Raw genomic sequence first — 20,934 nt, forward strand, 5'->3', positions numbered from 1 at the left:
CACTGGTGTTTAGGGCAGCAATGAAAGTCCTCCATCTCTGGCGGTGTTCAGGGCTTCCTTTATCATGTCAGTAGCTTCTTCTCGGTTTTCACTGCTGTCAGTCATTTGTTCTGGGTGGAGACTCGGGAATGCCATCACACTCAGATGTAGAAGGATTCTTCATTGCTGTTTCCGTAACAGTTTTATTTTACCAATCAGGGTTTCAGCCCTGAGCTGAACTCCTGAATCTGGCCAATCTGTGGACCACTCTTAGTCCGTCCTCTACCCTTTGACCTGTCTGACACGGGTGACCCTACCAAGAGCCGAAGCAGAAAGCCCTCGCTCCAGCCTGCATAGCTCTCCGGGTCATTGAGGCACACAAATCTCCAAAGCCCAACAAGGTTGTAGTCTTGGAGGAATTGGCTGTTGCTGGCCCTTATTTGTATAATACCTGTTTACAGATGGAAGTAAAACTGTTACTACATTTACTTTCAGTAGAAGACTGTGAGGAAACCATTGAAGAACAGGAAGCCATTGAAGGCACTGTTGACCATCAAGCTGAACTAGCAGACTTGGCCAAGCAAGGTAATCATAGCACTTTTGTTGTTAAAATTACAGGAATCGAAGAGTTACTAGTTGTGGATGAGGATCCAATTTCCAACCTCCAACCAATTTCCCCCGGGATCAATAAAGTATGACTATGACTATGGATGCAATAGAGATTTGCCACAAAGGCAAGTAGCAGAGTCGTATCCTCAGGGCATCTGATGTTAAGCGACCTCTTGGTTCAGTTCAAGAGTGCAAGATAATGTTGATTGTAATGTAAGTTAAGCCCTGGTTAGACCACACTTGGAATATTGTGTTCAGTTCTGTCGCCTCATTATAGAAAGTATTTGGAAGCTTTGGAGAGGGTGCAGAGATTTACCAAGATGTGGCCTGGTTTGGAGGATAGGCTGAGTGAGCCAGGGCTATTCTATGTGGTACAAAGGAGCACGTGAGGTGACTTGATAGAGATATACTCTATAAGATGTTCAGAGGAGTTAGGGTGTATTCTGGAGTTAGGGTATATAGCATATATATTAATTTCAACAGCAGCCATTCTGATTTGAATATGGATTGCAGATTGAATTTAAAACACAGCCCTGAACAATGAGTTTCCTGGAGCCACAGGTTGGGGTCAATGGCAAACAAAAACACTCCATTTAGACCTCAGATGCCTGCATACTCATGAATGTGACCTAGAGTCAGCGGGGATTAACATTTATTTTGAGTTTTTGGAGTTTGAATGTGAGGAGCGAGGTATCTGAAAACTCTGTAATTCAAAGGAAGCATTGTAGGTACATTGTAATTACAGAATTGTCCTGCCATTACCTTTGATCTTTAGCGTATAAAAATGCCATGTAATATTGGGTTGGGGAGGCCTCTTTTTTCAAGAATGTTTCAATATATGCATGTTGCTTGTTTTTGCTGAATAAAACACTTCTATATTCACTAGCTTCAGTGTCTCTACAGTAACTTTGTTCACAGTTCCAACACGAGGCATAGATCGAGTGTACAGCCAGAGAATTTTTCTGAGACCCATACAAGAGGTGATAATTTTATAGTGATTAGAGGAAAGCATACACTAATTTGTCAGTGGGATAGGAACCAGAGTGATCGGGCTGAGGGTGGGGCAGTTGGTATTCAAATATGCAGTGAGACTGAGAGACTGTGAAGGAGGGCAGGTAGACGAAAGGGCAAAATTGCAGTTAGTGGGATGATTTGGAGGCGAAATTGAAAAAGATGACAGATGTAGGACTGAAAGTCTTATATTTGAATGTACATGGTATACATAATAAGGTAGTTGATCTTGTAACTCAGTGATTGGCAAGAATGACGTTGTGGGCATCACTGAGTCATGGCTGAAAGAAGATCATAGTTTGAAGCTTAACATTCAAGGATACACATTATATCAAGAGGACAGGTTATAGTAAAAGGTTATAGGAAGAAGGCAGGAGATTGAGGTTGAGAGGGATAATAAATCAGCCATGATGGAATGGCACAGTAGGCACTATTGGACAAAGGACCTCATTCTGCTCCAGTGCCTTGTAGTCTGGTGAGGGAGATATTAGAGAAGTTTTTTACACAGAGAGTCGTGGATGCATGGAATACCCTGCCAGAGGTGGTGGTAGAGGCAGGTGCATTAGGGACATTTAAGAGACACTTGATAGATACCTGAATGATAGAAAAATGGAGGGCTATGTGGGAGGGAGGGGTTAGACTGATCTTAAAGCAAGTTAAAAGGTTGGCACAACATCGTGGACCGAAGGGCCTGTACTGTGCTGCGATATTTTATTTTAATAATGAGCTTAGAAGGTTGGGTGGTGATTTGCATTTTTTGAATCGTAAAGGGCTCAAGTTGATTTGTGGAAACAGTTTCCTCTGGAGAGGAAATGAAGGCTAAGGTGAAGTCACCTTAATCATCATTTTATCAATTGAGGAAACACTTAGGTAAGTCTAAAACAACTTCTTCACACAAGGGATCAAAATCTAGTCATCCATTCCTCAGTAAGTGATTGAAACTGAGGAATGAATGGAGTTGAGTGTGATAGATTTTTGTTAAAATAAAGTAACTGAAGGAAATGGAGCTAAAATGGAATTGTGTTAACGGCCAGGAGCTTATTGAAAGATGGAGCACACCTGAGGGGCTGATTGACTTTTTCCTTTGTTAAAATTATTTCTTAACTTGCTTGCAGCTGAAATGCCTCTGGAAGACCTTGTTCGACAGTATGCTGGTGCTTATTCTGAAAACTTTGAATGGCCAATTCCAGATTCTTCCGACAGTGAAGGTGATGACTGTGAGGATGATGAAGGTATGTTGTAACACTTTGCATAGTGTAAATTCGAAGTGATGATAATTAGTCTGCAAATGAAGATTGATTTAAAAAACTGTCCGGGTCTGGTGCACCTCGTTTCAGTGAGGAAACTGCTGAATTTCTATATTTCAGAAATAGAAGAAGAGTTTGCTGCTGATTTTGGCTGTCTAGAGCAAGAGGTGGCGATTGATTCCTTGCTGAGCGTTGACCAATACAGAGTATCAGAGCGAGTGAATACCAACCCAGCGGAAGGCAGGAGACCAAGAAAGGACATTGCTGAAGTTGCTGCTGCTGCTGAGCCTCTCCTGCCAAAGGGCATAGCTCGATATTCATCCTTGGTAAGCTTTTTTAAATTTGTGCAGCAGAAGTAGCTCCTTCTTCAAAGAAAGGGGCTTCCCTCTCTCCACCCTCAACGCTGCCCTCACCTGCATCTCTTCTATTTCATGCACATCTACCCTCACCCCATCCTCTCGCCACTAGGGTTAGGGTTCTTCTTGTCCTCACCTACCACTCCAGTAACTTCTGCATCCAGCACATAATTCTCTGTAACTTCTGCCATCTCCAAAGGAATTCCATCACCAAGCACATCTTTCCCAACTCCACTTTCCACTTTCTTCAGGGATCGCTCCCTACGCAACTCCCTTGTGCATTCCTCCCTCCCCACTGATCTCCCTCCTGGTATTTGCCTTGCAGTGGAACAAGTGTCATACCTTCCCCTACACCACCTCCCTCACTACTACTCAGAGCCCTAAACAATCCTTCCAGGTGAGGTGACATTTCGCCTGCGAGTCTGTTGGGGTCATCTGCTGTATCTGATGCTCGAGGTGTGGCCTCCTGTATATCAGTGAGACCTGATGTAGATTGGGCAACTGCTTTATCGAGCACCTTCACTCCATCCGCCACATAAAGCGGGATGCCCCGCTGACCACCCATTTCAATTTTACTTCTCATTCCCAATCCCATTCTGACATGTCAGGATGAGTCAACACTCTATATTCTATATCTCCAGCCTGATGGCATGAGCATCGATTTCTCGAACTTTCGGTAATTACCCCCCTCTCTTCTCCTTCACCATTCCCCATTGTTGTTTCCCTCTCACACCTTCTCTTCTTACCTGCCCATCACCTCCCTCTGGTGCTCCTCCCCCTTCCTTTTCTTCCATGGACTTCTGTCCTCTCTTTTCAGATTCCCCCTTCTCCAGCCTTTTATCTCTTCCATCAATCAACTTCCCAGCTCTTTACTTCACCCCTCCTCCTCTCCTGGTTTCACCTATCACTTCTTACCTTGTACTTCTTCTTCCCCTCCCCCCACAGTCTATCTTCTTCCCTTCCTTTCCAGTCCTGAAGGAGAGTATTGGCCTGAAATACTTCTGCATAGATGCTGCCTGGCCAGCTGAGTTTCTCCAGCATTTTGTGTGTGTTGCCGTGGATTTCTAGCATCTGCAGATTTTCTCATGTTTAGCTCTTTGGTGCAGTGGACAATCTACAAACAATTTCCTTTTCCTACCAGGTGAAGAATTCCCCTCCTTTCTTGCTTCATGGCACTCTCCGGGAATACCAACAGATTGGCGTTGATTGGCTGGCTGCTTTGCATCGACGCAAGTTAAATGGGATTTTGGCTGATGATTCGCGATTGGGCAAAACCGTACAAATCATAGGTTTCCTAGCTCATCTCGCCTCAAACGAAGGTAAGGTTGTTCCATGCGGATAATTGTAGACGCCAGATCTGAATATTTTTGTGACAAGGTTGTAACTTGATTGACATGATGTTTAAACTTTGTCCAGAAGAGAGGGAGGAGAGGAGGACTCCAAACCAGACCGAGATGGAGAGGAACAAAACTCCTTCTACCCAGCATTTTGTTAGCAAATGTACAGTCACTGGAGAACAAGAGCTAGTTTACTATTGGAGGAAATGAGAAATTGCTACATTCTGTATTTCATGGAGACAGAGTTCTCTCCAAACATGCTGGATTTGGTGATCAGATATGAGGGCTTCTTGATATACAGGATGGTCTGAACTCCTGATTTGGAGAAGGCAAAAGGTGGGGTTTGTGTTTCATGATAACCCTGGTGGTTCCTGGACGTGGCAGTTTTGTCGTACTCTTGTTTTCCTGGCGTAGAACATATAACAATTCAATGTTGACCATTCTACTTATCGAGAATTCTCTTCCATGATTCTGACCACAGTTTACATACCACTAAAGGCCAACGTTAATCAGGTACCCGAGATATGCTGTCATCACCAAACAGGAAACAACCCACCTTGTCACATTTCAGATCATAGTCAAGGACTTCAATTAAACTTGTTTGAAGAAATCTCTGACCAGTTACCATCAGCATATAACCTGTAGCAGCAGGACTCCCAATACAATGCTATATACACTATGATAAGGAATTCCTACCACTTCGTGCGTAAACCACATTTTGGGAAATGGGATCACTTGTCCTTCTCCTACCTGCATACCGGCAGAGGCTAAAGAGCAAGGGTCCACAGATAAGGACAACAAAGAGATGGTCACAGGAGGCAGAGGACCGGCTACAGGATTGCTTCAAGTCGGTGGACTGGGCCGTGTTCAAGGACTCACCTCAATTTCCCCACTTGCAGACTCCAGTCTGTTCGGATTGACAATGACATCTCCACAATCTCCATCAGCACAGGAGCACCACAAAGCTGTCTGCTTGGCCCCGTGCTCTACTCACTTTATATTGACGACTGTGAGGCTAAGCACAGTTCCAGTGGTATATTCAAGTTTGCTGATGACACTGCTGTCGTTAGCCAAATCAGATGTGGTGACGAATCAGCATATAGGAGGGAGATTGAAAATCTGGCTGAGTGGTGCCACAACAATAACCTTTCAATCAATGTCAGCAGAAGGATTTCAGGAGAAGGAAACTGGAGGTCCGTGAGCCAGTCCTCGTTGGAGGGTCAGCAACTTTAAATTCCTCAGTGTCATCGTTTCGGAGCAAGTGTGATGGACATTGTAAGTCCAGTTATGCAGAAAGCAAGGTAGTGCCTCTACTTGGTTAAAGTTTGCAAGATTCAGCATGACATCTAAAACTTTGATAAACTTCTCTAGATGTGTGGCGGAGAGTATTTTGACTGGTTGCATCACAGCCTGGTATGGAAACACCAATATCTTTTGAACAGAAAATTCTACAAGAAGTACTGAATTCAACCCAGTCCATCATGGTAAAGCCCTCCCCATTATTGAGTGCATCCACACAAAATATTGTCTCAGAAAAGCAGCATCCATCATCAGGGATGCCCCACCCAACAACCAGGACCTGCTTTCTTCTCACTGCTGCCATCAGGAAGAAGGTACAGGAGCCTCAGGACTCACACCACCAGTTTCAGGAGCAGTTATTACCCCTTAACCATCAGGCTCTGAATTAAAGTGGAGAACTCCACTCAATTTCACTTGCCCCATCATTGAAATGGGAGCTAGGGCTTTACTCTTTGGAAAGAAGGAGGATGAGAGGAGACATGATAGAGGTATACAAGATAATAAGAGGAATAGATAGAGTAGATAGCCAGCGCCTCTTCCCCAGGGCACCATTGCTCAATACAAGAGGACATGGCTTTAAGGTAAGGGATGGAAGTTCAAGGGGAATATTAAAGGAAGGTTTTTAACTCAGAGAGTGGTTAGTGCGTGGAATGCACTGCCTGAGTCAGTGGTGGAGGCAGATACACTAGTGGAGTTTAAGAGACTACTAGACAGGTATATGGAGGAATCTAAGGTAGGGGCTTATATGGGAGCAACACACATCAAAGTTGCTGGTGAACGCAGCAGGCCAGGCAGCATCTGTAGGAAGAGGTGCAGTCGACGTTTCAGGCCGAGATCCTTGGTCAGTCCTGACGAAGGGTCTCGGCCTGAAACGTCGACTGCACCTCTTCCTAGAGATGCTGCCTGGCCTGCTGCGATCACCAGCAACTTTGATGTGTGTTGCTTGAATTTCCAGCATCTGCAGAATTCCTGTTGTTTGCTTATATGGGAGGCAGGGTTTGAGGGTCGGCACAACATTGTGGGCCGAAGGGCCTGTGCTGTGCTGTACTATTCTATGTTCTATGTTCCCACAACCTATGGATTCACTTTCAAGGACTCTTCATCTCATATTCTTGATATTTATTGCTTATTATTTATTCTTGTTTTTTTTTCTCTGTGTTTGCATGGTTTGTGGTACTTTGCACATTGGTTGTTTGTCTGGCCTGTTGGGTGTGGTCTTTCATTGATTCTATTATGTTCCTTGGATTTACTGTGTATGCCCACAAGAAAACAAATCTCAGGGTTATATATGGTGACATATATATACTTTGATAATAAATGTACTTTGAAATGGACGTCCCACTATTCTGAAGCTGTGCCCTCTGGACCAAGGTTCCCCCACTTTAGGAAGCATCTTGACATCCACTCTGTCTAGGCCTTTCAATGTACTTAAACAGATTACCTGGTCATTATCATGTTGCTGGTTCTCAGAGCTTTCAAGACAACAAGGATGCACTTTGTTGGCTTCAAAACTTGTTAAATAGACATCTTTTGAAAGTTATAGTAGAGTGTCGTTTTGTGGTCAAGCAGTATCTGTGAAACAGTATCTCAGGGGTCATATATGGTGACATATATGCACTTCGAACTTTAAAGATAGAAACATTTCAGGTTGACGAACTTTCCTCAGAACATTTGATTTGAAATGTGTCTGTTGAGAGTGTTAGGCAGCCAAGCCAGCCTGTACTTGACAACAAAGGCCAAAAAACAATAATGAACTAGTTGACCCAGGTAAATTTATTTTTATTAAACAAGAATTCTTGATAGTAAAATTTGTGTGAGAATCACTGGGATCCACCCCCCTCCACCCCATTTGTGATATTTACTGGGAGTGTTGCATATGAAGGGCCTGAAGCATTGTGGAGGATCCCTACCACCTATCCCACAATCTCTTTGATCCACTACCTCAGGAAGGAGATACAGAGCATCAGGACTAGAACTGCCAGTTTCCTCCCTCAGGCTGTGAGACTAATGAATACCCTGCCACCAACCGAGGTCTCATCACTAGGACAGCAAGCAGCTGTTTTATTGTTTCATCATCATCATTATATGCTGTGCTGTATGACGTGGGCGATAATGGCCTTCCATCTGTCTTTATTCTGTCTACTGAGTGAGGGATTATTGCTGTGAGGAAGATTCCCTTCACCAGGGGTCCCCACCCTTTTTTGCACCGCAAGCCGGTTTAATATTGACAATATTCTTGCGGACTGGCCGACCGGGTGGGGCGGGGGGTTGTTGTTCAAGTAGGGTTGCCAACTTTCTCACTCTCAAATAAGGGACAAAAGTAGCAGTCAAATACAGGACACTTTGTGTTTACCCTGAGGAAGACTACAATGACCATGAAGCCTTGCGCGGCACCTGTGTGCGCATGCATTGCGTGCGCATGTGTGTACTTGCCGATTTTTTTTTCTACAAAACGGTTTTGGCTTAATCTTGCCAATGCTGTTAAGTGAAACTACACTGTACATACATTATTTCTACTTTATATAGGCTGTGTATTTATCATATAATTCCTGCTTTTACTATATGTTAGTATTATTTTAGGTTTTATGTGTTATTTGGTATGATTTGGTAGGTTATTTCAAGTTCAGCAGTGCGTGACAGGGAATGAGTAAAGGTGCAGCTGACTCATATTGTTTCATATCGCCAAATCATATCATTTCCTCGCGGCCCAGTAGCACATGCTTTGCGGCCCAGTACAGGTCCGCGGCCCAGTGGGTGGGGACCACTGCCCTTTATGCTGCTACTCTTCTCATGACCATGATTGTTCTTGGCAAATTTTCCTACAGAAGTGGTTTGCCGTTGCCTTCTGGGCCATTAACAATACTCTTCAGCGATTGCCTGTCATCAGTGGTCGCATAACCAGGTCTTGTAATCTGCGCCAGCTGCTCATATGACCATCCACCACCTGATCCCATGGGTTCATGTGACCCTAAGCTGGAGTGAGGTGGGGTAGGCTAAGCACGTGTCACACCAGGTGTTCCCAACGTCTTTTGTGCCATTGAGCCTTACCATTAACCAAAGGGTCCATAGACCCCAGGTTGTAAACCCGTGTGCTACACCTTGTCCCAGAGTGAACCATAGGTCAGCAGAGGAAAGGACCGTCTTACACCTCCTTTGGTAGAGACATGTCTCCACCTTGCCACCTGGGTTTTCTGTACTGTTTACTGTTAACTATTTACCTGTGCTGCATACTACATCCATTTTGAATTATATCTTATTAGCTTATTTGTGGTAATAATTTTGTTTTATGTGTTAGGCGCGTAGCCAAGTGGTTAAGGCATTCGTCTAGTGATTTGGAGGTCGCTAGTTGGAGCCTTGGCTGAGGCAGCGTGTTGTGTCCTTGAGCAAGGCACTTAACCACACATTGCTCTGCGACGACACCGGTGCCAAGCTGTATGGATCCTAATGCCCTTCCGTTGGACAACATAGGTGGCATGGAGAGGGTAGACCTGCAGCATGGGCAACTGCTGGTCTTCCATACAACCCTGCCCAGGCCTGCGCCCTGGAAACCTTCCAAGGTGCAAATCCATGGTCTCATGAGACTAACAGATGCCTATATATGTGCTGTGTATGATATATGTTTTAAGGGTGCATCGTGGTATTACAGCGGAACATTGTTTTGCTTGGTTGCATTTATGTATAGAAGAAGAAGAAGGAATCCCTTAGCTCTGAATGGAGTCATTGGGACGCCGTCATGACGGCGTTTTTTTTAAGCAGGCTTTCTTATTTTTATGAGGCCGAGTTGCTAGCTCGACGCTCAGCCCAGCACAGATGGAAAGTGTGCAAGGGAGCCGCTGGATTCGAACTCGTGAGCCTTCGCTCCAAAGTCCGACGCTGATGCCACTATGCCACCAGCCGGACATTTATGTACAGTCAGATGACAATAAAACTGAACTTGAATTAATGATGCTGACTAACGGCCAAATGTTGATCACAATGGCAGGGAGATAGCTCCAGTCCTTTAAATGGTGTCTGTGGAAAGACCAGTAGAATCTAGGTTTATGATCTCAACCAAATTGAGTGATTTCAGACCTATCTAGGTGTAAGCAAAGAGTATTTTATGTTCCAGAGTAGTAGAGAGGGTTAAGTCTTTCCTGGTTTGCAGTCTGTATTTCCTGCATTGAGTTCATCTGCTCCTCAGGGAGTGGACCTGATACTGAGGGTCTCCCTCAGAGATGAAGAAAATTTACCATCATCTCTACCATCTGACCCATGCTTGAAATGCTTCCCTAGATTTGATCTTAGTGGTTTGACATCTTTTATTTAGGTTGGAATAATAAATACACTTAATTGGTTCATGCATTAACTGGTGTGCCAAACGGACTGTAGATTTGTATCTGAATGGGAGATTTGTTATTGGTGCATTTGTGATTTTCTGTGGAACTCTTATTTCTTTTGAGAATATGCAGATTTTCTTTTGCTTTATAACATTGTTTATTTTGTAATTTGATTTAATTAGTAGTGATTCTTTAATGTTCTTTGAAGCAGTCATCTGTGATTAGTCTTCAAGTAACACAAAACAATTAAATTAATGTAATTTTTGGGGAAACTCTGCATTTATTCCAGCCGCTGCATCCTGAAATCTTGAAGTACTTTTGTCTTTAGGTGTCTGGGGACCACATCTGGTGGTGGTGCGAACTTGCAAAATGCTCAACTGGGAAATGGAATTCAAACGATGGTGTCCAGGGCTCAAGATAATGATGTACTTTGGCACAAGGAAAGAACGCAGAGTCAAAAGGGAGGTAATACTATATTGAGTAACTTGTTTCATTTACAACTAGCAAATAAAAAGTAAGTCACAAAGAGAATGTTGGAGGAATTGAGCAAGTCAGGCAGGAGGAGAATTAGAGTTGATGTTTCAGGGAGAGACCTTTCATCAAGGATCCTTGGTGAAGGGTCTCTGGCCGAAATTTCAATTCTTTATTCCTGTCCATAGATGCTGCCTGACCTGCTGAGTTCCTTCAGCATTTTGTGCGTTACTCTGGATTTCCTGAATCTACAGAATGTTCCCAGTACTTATGGGATGTGGTCAGTGAACATAGCTAGCATTTGTTGTCCGACCCTGTAGTGCTTAAACTACATGACCATTTCAGGAAACATTTAAGAGTCTGAAGTTGTCTAGACTGGGTAGGCATAGCTGGTTTCCTTTCCTCCTGGAAGGTAATGAATCCTGATGAGTTTTAAAAGCAGTTTGTCTGGTGGTTTAATTTTGTCATCGCTCGTGCTGATTTTGCACTTCAAGTTAATTTTAAATTGCCTCATTGCTGTTCTGCGATTTGAACTCCTGTCTCAGAATTAGTCGCCCAGGCCTCCACATTGTTTGTCCAGCAATTTTAAACAATTTATTAACTTAGTAGGTGTTCTTGGTAAATTTTTCTACAGAAGTGGTTTGCCATTGCATCCTTCTGGGCAGTGTCTTTACAAGATCGGTGAGCGCCTGCCCCCCCGCCAGCCCCAGCCATTATGAATACTCTTCAGAGATTGTCTGCCTGTGGTTCCAAAACCAAGATTTGTGATCTGCACCAGCTGCTCATACAACCATCCACCACCTGCTCCCATGGCTTCATGTGACCCTGATTATTTGTTTTTGGTGGGGGGGGTGGGGTTGGTGGACTAAGCAGGTGCTACACCTTGCTCAAAGGTGACCTGCAGGCTAGCGGAGGGAAGGAGCACCTTACACCTCCTTTGGTGGTGGAGACATATCTCCACCCCACCACCCAACATGTATATAATTATAAAATATACTAGCAGGCAGGAATTGTTAAACTGTAGAGGTAATTACAATCTAATCCAACACATTGGACAAGTTGACTTTGTTTTGCCTGGAGTGAAGAAGGATGAGGGATGTCCTGCTCTTCATTTTGTATGTTTTTAATATCTGCAGGATGAAAACAAATTAAAAAACGGAAGCCCACTTAGCCTGTTATAAATCTCTTGTTTGCAGTGTTGGACAGAGCCCAACTCCTTCCATGTGTGCATCACCTCGTATAAGCTGCTCCTGAAGGACATGCAGGCTTTCCGGAGGAAGCGATGGAAGTACCTGATCCTAGACGAGGTCCAGCAGCTTAGAAACACGACTGAGCGGCACTGGGAGGCCCTCTTCAATCTCAAGAGGTCTGGATCGTGTGCTCAATGCACCATAATCTAAGTTCAGCCCATTGCTATGATTGCAGACAAGTTTAAATGTAAAAAAAAATGCACTTCTGGTGACATGTCCGCAAGTTGTTACCTCTGAAAGTAACAATAATGTAAACTATTCTGGGCAGGAATATGTTATGGTGGTGTTTCAGATAAATTAACTTGGTAACAAACACGAGAAATCCAGAGCAACACACACAAAACGCTGGAGGGAAAAGAATAAACAGTTGATATTTCGGGCCAAAACCCTTCTTCAGGGCTGAGAAGGAATGGGGAAGGTAAAGGTGGGTGGAGGGGAAAGAAACCAGCTGGTGGGTGGGAAAGGTCAAGGGCTGGAGAAGGAAGAATCTGATAGGAGAGGAGAGTGGATTGTAGGAGAAGTTCTTTGTAGTTTCATGGAACAGCACAGCACAAAAACAGGCCCATAGACCCATCTAATCTGTGCCAAACTGTTATTCTGCCTAGACCCATTGAGTCACACCTGGACCATAGCCCTGCATACCCCACCCGTCCATGTACCTATCTAAGCATCTCTTAAATATTGCACTTGAACCCACATCCACTGTTTCCTCTGGCAGCTCGTTCCACACTCGCACCAGCCTCTGAGTGAAGTAGTTCCCTCTCGGGTTTCCCCTTAAATATTTCTCCTTTCATCCTTGATCTACGTTCTCTAGTTCTAATTTCACCCAACTCAGTGGAAAAAGCCTGCATGCATTTGCCCAATCTATGCCCCTCATAATTTTATATACTTAAGAATCAGGTTTAATATCACCAGCATATGTTGTGAACTTTGATAACTTTGCGGCAGCAGGTCAATGCAATACATGATCTTATAGAGAGAGAGAGAGATAAAAGCTGAATTACAGGGTAACCCTCTCACCAGAGCTTATACACCAACTTATCCAGCTAACTCTGCTGACGGCCACGTGACTCATTTCATAAACAATATCTGTCTAGGGTTGGTAGGATTGGGGGTTCAACCAAGCAGGAATGCCATGATATTCTCGATTTGAGCGAATGTTGTGTAAATACTGCCCATACAGAGTTATGGGTAGCCCAGAAATGACAGATCACACACCAGCATAAAATTGTAAAGAAAGCAAATTTACCAAATTTTCAACTTTAACAAACAGTTAGAAAAAGAAAAGAAAAATAAAAGGGCCCATTACAGTTAAACCAGCCCAATGTGCACGTAAACTTTGGCGCTCGTTCTGGAGTAGTTGGGGGTGTATCTCTCTACTCGCGTGCTGGATGTACAGTCTGCGTGAAAGCACCTGCCGCAATCACAATCCAAACTTCCCCCAAAGACCATCTCCAATGAACTGGCTGTCAGGAGAACTGGCTCTTTCCCCTTGAGGTCATTCAGCCGCACAAAGCTCTCCTTTCAATGGCATTCTGCGGCATCTTCCCTTGTGCTCTGCACTGCAGCTCTTACCAAAAGGCCCCAGACCAGACTACTGCCCTTCAGAAACACTCTAGAACTTTCTCTCACATCCCCCAGTCCTGACCGGCTGACACAGATTCCGAAGTTAGCTGAAGCCAAAACACTCTTTCCAGCATAGCACACTGCTTTTACAGAAAACTGCTAAAATAAACTACCTCACAGCACAGCAGTAGAAATCTTAACCAGGGCATTACAACAGTAAATATATATATTAAATTGTTAAATTAAAAAAGTAATGCCAAAAAAAAGAAATAAAAAAAAGTAGTGAGATAGTGTTCATGGATTCAATGTACATTCAGAACTCAGATGACAGAGGGGAAGAAGCTGTTCCGGAATTGTTGAGTGTGTGCCCTCAGGCTTCTGTATCTCCTTCCTGATGGTAACAATGAGAAGAGGGCATGTCCTGGGTGATGGGGGTCCTTAATGATGGATGCCACCTTTTTGAGGCATCATTCTTTGAAGATGTCCTGGATACTAGGGAGGCTAGTGCCCAAGATGGAGCTGACTAGATTTACAGCTCTCTGCAGCTTACTTCGGTCCTGTTCAGTAGCCTCCCCAAAGCAGATGGTGATGCTTCCAGTTAAAATGCTCTCTATGGATTTCTGTAGAAAATTGCGAGAATCTTAGGTGACCTAGTAACCTTCTCAAAATCCCTGTGAAATATAGTTGCAGTCTTGCCTTCTTCATAGCTGCATCGGTATGTTGAGTCTGGCTTAACATATTGACACTGAGGAACTTGAAATTGCTCACTCTCTCCACTTCTGATCTCTGTATGAGGACTGGTGTGTGTTCACTCGCCAAATCTCTATGAAATTTCCCTTTTTTCTCCTATGCTCCCATTGTACGTAGATTGATCAGACCATTTGTAGGTCTATATGGGTTCAATTGTGTGAGTAAATTAGATAAACTCCTTTGATGGTAGATAGTTTGAGCGTTTTTAAATCTGTTTTTTAAAATTTATACACTGATCTTACAGTTTTTGTAGTTCTTTAATCTGGTATAGTTTAGGATGTTATTTAGTTCCAGTGGCTCAAGTTCTACATAATCCACTGAAGGTGAGTAGCCTGAGGTACACCTGAGTGGTCTCTCACACCTTCTTCTCCTCTGACCATCACCATAAGAACATATGACATGGGGCCAGAAATAGGCTATTTACCCCATTGAGTCTGCTCCGCCATTTCACTATGGCTGATCCATTTCCTTCTCAATCCCATTCTCCTGGCTTCTCCTAATATCCTTTCACACCCTGACTATTCAAGAACTTATCAACCTCCGCCTTAAATGCACCTAGTGACTTGGCCTCCACAGCTGCCTGTGGCAACGAATTCCATAGATTCACCACCCTTTGGCTAAAGAAATTCCTCCTCATCTCTGTTCTAAATGGATGCCCCTCTATTCTGAGACTGTGCCCTCGAGTCCAAGACTCCCCCAGCAAATGAAACATACTTTCCACATCCACTCTATCAAGGCCTTTTCAACATTCAATAGGTTTCAGTAAGATTCCCCTCATTCTTCTAAACTCCAGCTGGTACAGGCCCAGAGCCTTCAATCAATGTTTATATTTTGATAAGGCTTTCATTCTTGGAATCATTCTTGTGAACCTCCTCTGAACCCTTTCTTAAATAAGGGGCCTAAACCTGCTCACAGTACTCTGAAGTAAGGCCTCACCACTGCCTTATGCAGCCTCAGCATTACATCCTTGTTGTTCCCCTTATCCTTCCCTTTCTCCCATGCTCTGTTCTTCTCTCCTATCAGATTTCTCTTCCTTAAGCCTTTTGCCTCTTTCACCCATCACCTCCCAGCTTAACCCGCCCCCCCCATCTACACCCACCTTCCCCCTCACTTGGTCTCACCTATCACCTGTCAGTTTGTACTCCACCCTCTTCCCTCCCCCACCCCCCAACACACTTTCTTATTCTGGCTTCTGCACCTTCCTTTCCAGTCCTAATGAAGGATCTTAACCTGAAACTTCACCAGTTTACTTTTTTTCCCATAGATACTGCCTGACCTACTGAATTCCTCCAGCATTTTGTGTGAGTTGCTCCAGATCTCCAGCATTTGCAGACTATCTCGTGTTTATCAATTGGATTTCATTCTGGTTTTATAAAAACTTTGGTATGGGAGTACAAAGGATTGTTTCTTCAACAGAATTTTTTTTTATTCTAGCCAACAGCGCTTGCTTTTGATTGGAACTCCTTTACAAAATACCCCAATGGAGCTATGGACCATGATGCACTTCCTGCTGCCTGGAATTACCAGATCTTACCTGGATTTCCCTGTGAAAGTTGGCACAGATGAAAATCAAGACTATTGCCACAAACTAGTGATAAGAATGCACAGGGTAAGTGTGTATGTGTTTTTGTTTTAAGCAAGTTGAAGGATGTAGAAGCGGGTGTGTGGGATATTTGGTTTGTTGGAGGAAGATCCTGAAGCTTCAGCCGATGTGAGGACATTCAGCTGCCTTCTCCACTTTCTGGAACACGGTGCAGAGCTGCATTAGGAGCCAGGAGGGAATATACACCTTTACCATAGTCAATAAAAACTGCACTGCACAGCAGCTCTAATGGGTCGGGCTAGTTTCTTTACCACTGGAGAAGCCAAGTCTACTGGCACACAACAATTCAAGAGTCAAAGTTATTTAATGTCATTTCCAGTGCACAAGTGTAAATGCATGATTTGTGGGACATTTGAGAGACTTTGAACTTTTACTGTGCTCATGGACTTCTTCATCGTTATGGTATTGTTGCACTGTTGTAACTATATGTTATAATTATGTGGTTTTGTCAGTTTTTTCAGTCTTGGTCTGTCCTGTGTTTTGTGATATCACACCGGAGGAAATATTGTATCATTTCTTAATGCATGCATTACTAAATGACAATAAAAGAGGTCTCTGTGTTTTCATAATCTAATCTAAATGAGAACAAAATAATCGTAAAGAGATAAAACCGTGTCATGTATAATCAGTGGAAAGTACCATCTATATCCCTCCATTTCCCTTGCATCCATGTGCCTATTTAAACATCTCTTAAAAGCCTCTAATGTATTTGCCTCTACCACCAGACCAGGCAGCGCATTCCAGGCATCCACCACTCTCTGAGTAAAAAACTTACCCCTCATATCCCCCCTGAACCTACCCCCTTTCTCCTTCAATCCATGCCTTCTTGTACTAGACATTTCAACCGTGGGAAACAGATACTCTCTGTCTACTCTATCTATGCCTCTCATAATCTTATGAACCCTTATCAGATCTCCCCTCAGCCTCCTCCACTCCAGAGAAAACCAACCCAAGTTTGTCCAGCTTCTTGCATTAACACATGCCCTCTAAACAAGGCAGCATCCTGGTAAAGCTCGCCTGCACCCTCTCCAAAACCTCAACATCCTTCCTATAGTGGGGCGACCAGAACAGTACACAATACTCCAGACACGAGGACATCAGCAGGTGCTGGAAGTTCAAGCAACATACACAAAATGCTGGTGGAACGCAGCAGGCCAGACAGCATCCATAGGAAGAAGCACAGTCGACGTTTCAGGCCAAGACCCTTCGTCAGGACTAACTGAAAGAAGAGATAGTAAGAGATTTGAAAGTGGGAGGGGGAGATCTGAAATGATAGGAGAAAACAGGAGGGGGAGGGATAGAGCTAAGAGCTGGAAAGTTGATTGGCAAAAGGGATACAAGGCTGGAGAAGAGAGAGGATCATGGGACAGGAAGCTTAGGGAGAAAGAAAGGAGGAGGGGAGCGCCAGAGGAAGATGGAGTAATTGTGAGAGGGACAGAGAGAGAGAAAAAAGGAGAAAGAAAGCAAATAAATAAATGCATGCATAAAGAAAGAAAGGGAGGGAGGGATGGGGTTAGAATGGGAGGAGGGGCATTAACAGAAGTTAGGGAAGTTGGTATTCATGCCATCAGGTTGGAGGCTACCCGATGGAATATAAGGTGTTGTTCCTCTAACCTGAGTGTGGCTTCATCTTGACAGTAGAGGAGGCTGTGGATAGACATATCAGAATGGGAATGGGACGTGGAATTAAAATGTGTGGCCACTGGGAGATCCTGCTTTCTCTGGCAGACAGAGCGTAGGTCTCCAGCAAAACGGTCTCCCAGTCTGTGTCGGGTCTGATACTCCAGATACTCTGGATGTGGCCTAACCAGAGTTCTATAATGTTGCAACATAACCTCTTGACTTTCTATTTTAATGGTAGAGAGTAAGATATTACAAGCAGGGTTTACAAGCACTGTGATCTTTAACTTTAGATGATTCAGCCATTCATCTTGCGGCGATCAAAGCGAGATGTGGAGAAACAGCTGCCAAAGAAATATGAGCACATTCTGAAATGCTGCCTGTCAAAGAGGCAGAAGATCATGTACGAGGATGTCATGTTCCACTCTAGGTAAGCAATAACTTCCATGAGATGCGATAGAAATTGATTGCAAAATGGGCCTTGTTTTGTATTGAATTTGCAAGTCAAAATCTGGGCTCATTTGTAGCATTTTGACTTTGATACAAAAATATTTTTATGTGGAACTCTCAAGAAGTAGGGCTACATTTCTAATTGGATGTTCTGTCCATATGCATTTATAGATAGTGAGAGCCCAGCTTTGTGGATTGTCTTGCATCTACCCTGCACATACACCCGTTCAGAGTTTATAGGAATGGGGAGACTTCTACAGACAGGATTCATCGCACACTATCATAATGTATTAGCCAGGTAGCCATGATGGGATATTTTAATGCAGAACAGTGAGAATGAACCTGTTATCTTTCTGGCATTAGAGTAAACCAGGTTGCACTTACTGATAGACCATTGGGGAAAGAAAACCTGTGTGGTCTATCCTCAAACTGGATCAAGGACAGTTCAAAGTTCAAAGTAAATTTTATTATCAAAGTACATGCAAATATGTCACCGTATACAACCATGGAATTCATTTTTTGTGGGCATTCTCAATAAATCTATAGAATAATAACTAACGGTCCACCTAGCTAGGGCATTCAACCAGAAGACAACAAAGTGTAAATACTAAAAGAAGAAACAATAATAATAAATAAATTAGCAATAAAAATCGAGAACATGAGATGAAGAGTCCTTGAAAGTGAGTCCATAGGTTGCGGGAACATTTCAATGATGGGGCAAGTGTAGTTGAGTGAAGTTATCCCCTCTGGTTCATGAGCCTGATGGTTGAGGGGTAGTATCTGTTCCTGAACCTGGTGGTGCTAGTCCTGAGGCTCTTGTACCTTCTTCTTAAGGGCAGCAGTGAGAAGAGAGCATGATCTAAGTGGTGGGGGACCCTGATGATGGATGCTGCTTTCCTGCAACCGTGTTTCATGCTCAGTGGTTGTTAAGACTTATCTTTTTATATGAGTAATGGTCAAGAGATCTTAGCAATTTTTTTCAGTGGGTACATTGCTCTCTTTCAGAAGAAAATAAGAACTATAAATATTAAGTTAAAATTAGGTTCAAGTTTATAGAAACAGAAAACATACAGCACATTACAGGCCCTTCGGCCTACATTGACATCTGACTGTACCTCTATACAACCAAATGAAACCACAGTGAAGCCCTCTGTTGGTCAGGGTTGACCTTGGGTGTTGCATCCTAGGTGACTATGTGTCTACATGATACGCAAGCCAGGGTAGTACAATTATGGAGAGCAAGCTGTTGCCTATGGTACAGGCCCCGCCCCCCCCCATCCGCACAGCTAATAAATCCAAAGAAACGACGGAGACCGATAACAGTTTGGCACCGGTGGCGGCACAGGGGTTGCCAGTCAGCTTTGAGCTGAACATAACACTGTCTTAAGAACTCCAGCTCTGGATTTTTCCTTGCCGGTCACTCTCGAAGCCTTCCCCATGAGGGTATAGCCACAAGGCAGTGGAGGTTTGAGATCAGAGTTTACCTTCTCCTAGGTGAGCTGACAAGCTCCAGCTGTCTGAAGTAACTGATTTTAAGGCATCAGTAACCTGCCTTTGCTGCTTCTCCTGTCAGTAGAATGGTTCTACCAAGCTTAGTAGCTAAGGGACACATTAAGGCCAGGAACTGGACTTTATTGTCAAAGGCTATTTGAGCTGCACACCATTGGGAGCATTTAATAGGTAGTTGGTGCTTATTCCCATTACTTTCCTCATCTATGACAACGTTAAGGAACCTCTGGACGACAGTGCACCCACAAAACATACGTCACACACAGAACATAAACCAAAATATTACCCTAAATATTTAAGTTAAGAAATAAATAAGTTAAGAAAATATAATTCAGAATGCATGTAGTGCACAGCACAGGGTAAACTGTACAATAAACAGCTTGCTGTCCTAGTGATGAGATCTCGGTGGTGGCAGGGTATTCATTAGTCTCACAGCCTGAAGGAAGAAGCTGTTACCTAGTCTGGCAGTCTTGGTCCTGATGCTCTTGTACCTCCTTGATGGTAGTAGGTCAAAGAGATTGTGGGATGGGTGGTAGGGATCCTCAACAATGCTTTGGACCCTTTGTCTGCAGCATTCCCTGTAAATGGCACAAATATAGAAGGAGGGAGATCCTGGTGGTCCTCCAGCTTTTTACAAACAAGAGCCATAAAATACAACAGATGGTATTGGAGAGTAAAGCCTTTGTCTCTTTGGATTAGTATTCCTGCACTCAGTATCTTCTGTACAATGTTACGTAAAGACGTAAAGTTTAATATTCCATGTGAAGTGTTTTATGAACTTTTCCTATGATTTTGGGGTTATTAAACCCTGTACTGGGAAGGATTTTGAAGACCACACAGGCTGCAGAAGTTCCAAGTGGAGCTAGGATATTCCTAATGAAGTGTTCGTGCTTTCATTGAATTAGTAAAACACATTTCCAACTTGTGAGCAGAAAAATGGGGCAGTTTGCTGAACTTCAAAATTGACTTTCATTCCTGAACTTAATTTCTTGAATTCTGCCTTGATGTTGTACCCTGATTTCATTGAAAATAAATGAAATCAGCGTACAACACCTTTGTCTTGCTAAAGAGGTAGTGCTAAGCAAACTTGTGGGCCTAAAGATAGACAGGTCCCCTGGTCCTGATGGTACTGAAAGAAATGGCAGAGGTTATAGTAGAGGCTTTGGTGATAATTTACCCAAATTCTCTGGACTCTGGGGAGGTTCCAGCAGATTGGAAGAAGGCGAATGTCATGCCACTGTTCAAAGATGGATGTAGGCAAAAGGCAGGTGTCTATAGGCCAGTTAGTTTAATATCTGTAGTTGAGAAAATGCTTGAAGCTATCATTAAAGAAGAAATAGCAAGACATCTGGAAAGAACTGGATCCATCATGCAGATGCAGCATGGATTCAGCAGAGGCAGGTCCTGTTTAACAAACGTAGTGGAGTTCTTTGAGGATATAACAAGCACGAACAGATGGATGTTATTTACTTGGATTTCCACAAGGTGCTCGAAAAGGTGCCACATAAAAGACTTATCCATAAGATAAGTATGCATGGAGTTGGGGGTGATGTATTAGCAT

General features: G+C 43.5%; 1 protein-coding gene across 13 annotated transcripts in view; it reads left to right on the plus strand.

The window, feature by feature from the left end:
• Positions 1 to 20,934, plus strand: part of ep400 (E1A binding protein p400) — a 241,688-nt gene that overhangs the window by 96,299 nt on the left and 124,455 nt on the right. For 12 of the 13 annotated variants that reach the window (XM_063074066.1, XM_063074065.1, XM_063074073.1 and 9 more), the window contains 8 exons: positions 475 to 564; positions 2,715 to 2,831; positions 2,967 to 3,172; positions 4,344 to 4,521; positions 10,483 to 10,619; positions 11,822 to 11,991; positions 15,626 to 15,800; positions 17,708 to 17,844. In XM_063074066.1, coding sequence (XP_062930136.1) covers positions 475 to 564; positions 2,715 to 2,831; positions 2,967 to 3,172; positions 4,344 to 4,521; positions 10,483 to 10,619; positions 11,822 to 11,991; positions 15,626 to 15,800; positions 17,708 to 17,844 — 1,210 coding nt within the window. The remainder of the gene's footprint in view (positions 1 to 474; positions 565 to 2,714; positions 2,832 to 2,966; positions 3,173 to 4,343; positions 4,522 to 10,482; positions 10,620 to 11,821; positions 11,992 to 15,625; positions 15,801 to 17,707; positions 17,845 to 20,934) is intronic. The other variant, XM_063074069.1, reaches the window with a different exon arrangement.

This window comes from Mobula hypostoma, chromosome 21 (genome assembly GCF_963921235.1).
Source record: "Mobula hypostoma chromosome 21, sMobHyp1.1, whole genome shotgun sequence".
Classification (NCBI taxonomy): domain Eukaryota; kingdom Metazoa; phylum Chordata; class Chondrichthyes; order Myliobatiformes; family Myliobatidae; genus Mobula; species Mobula hypostoma.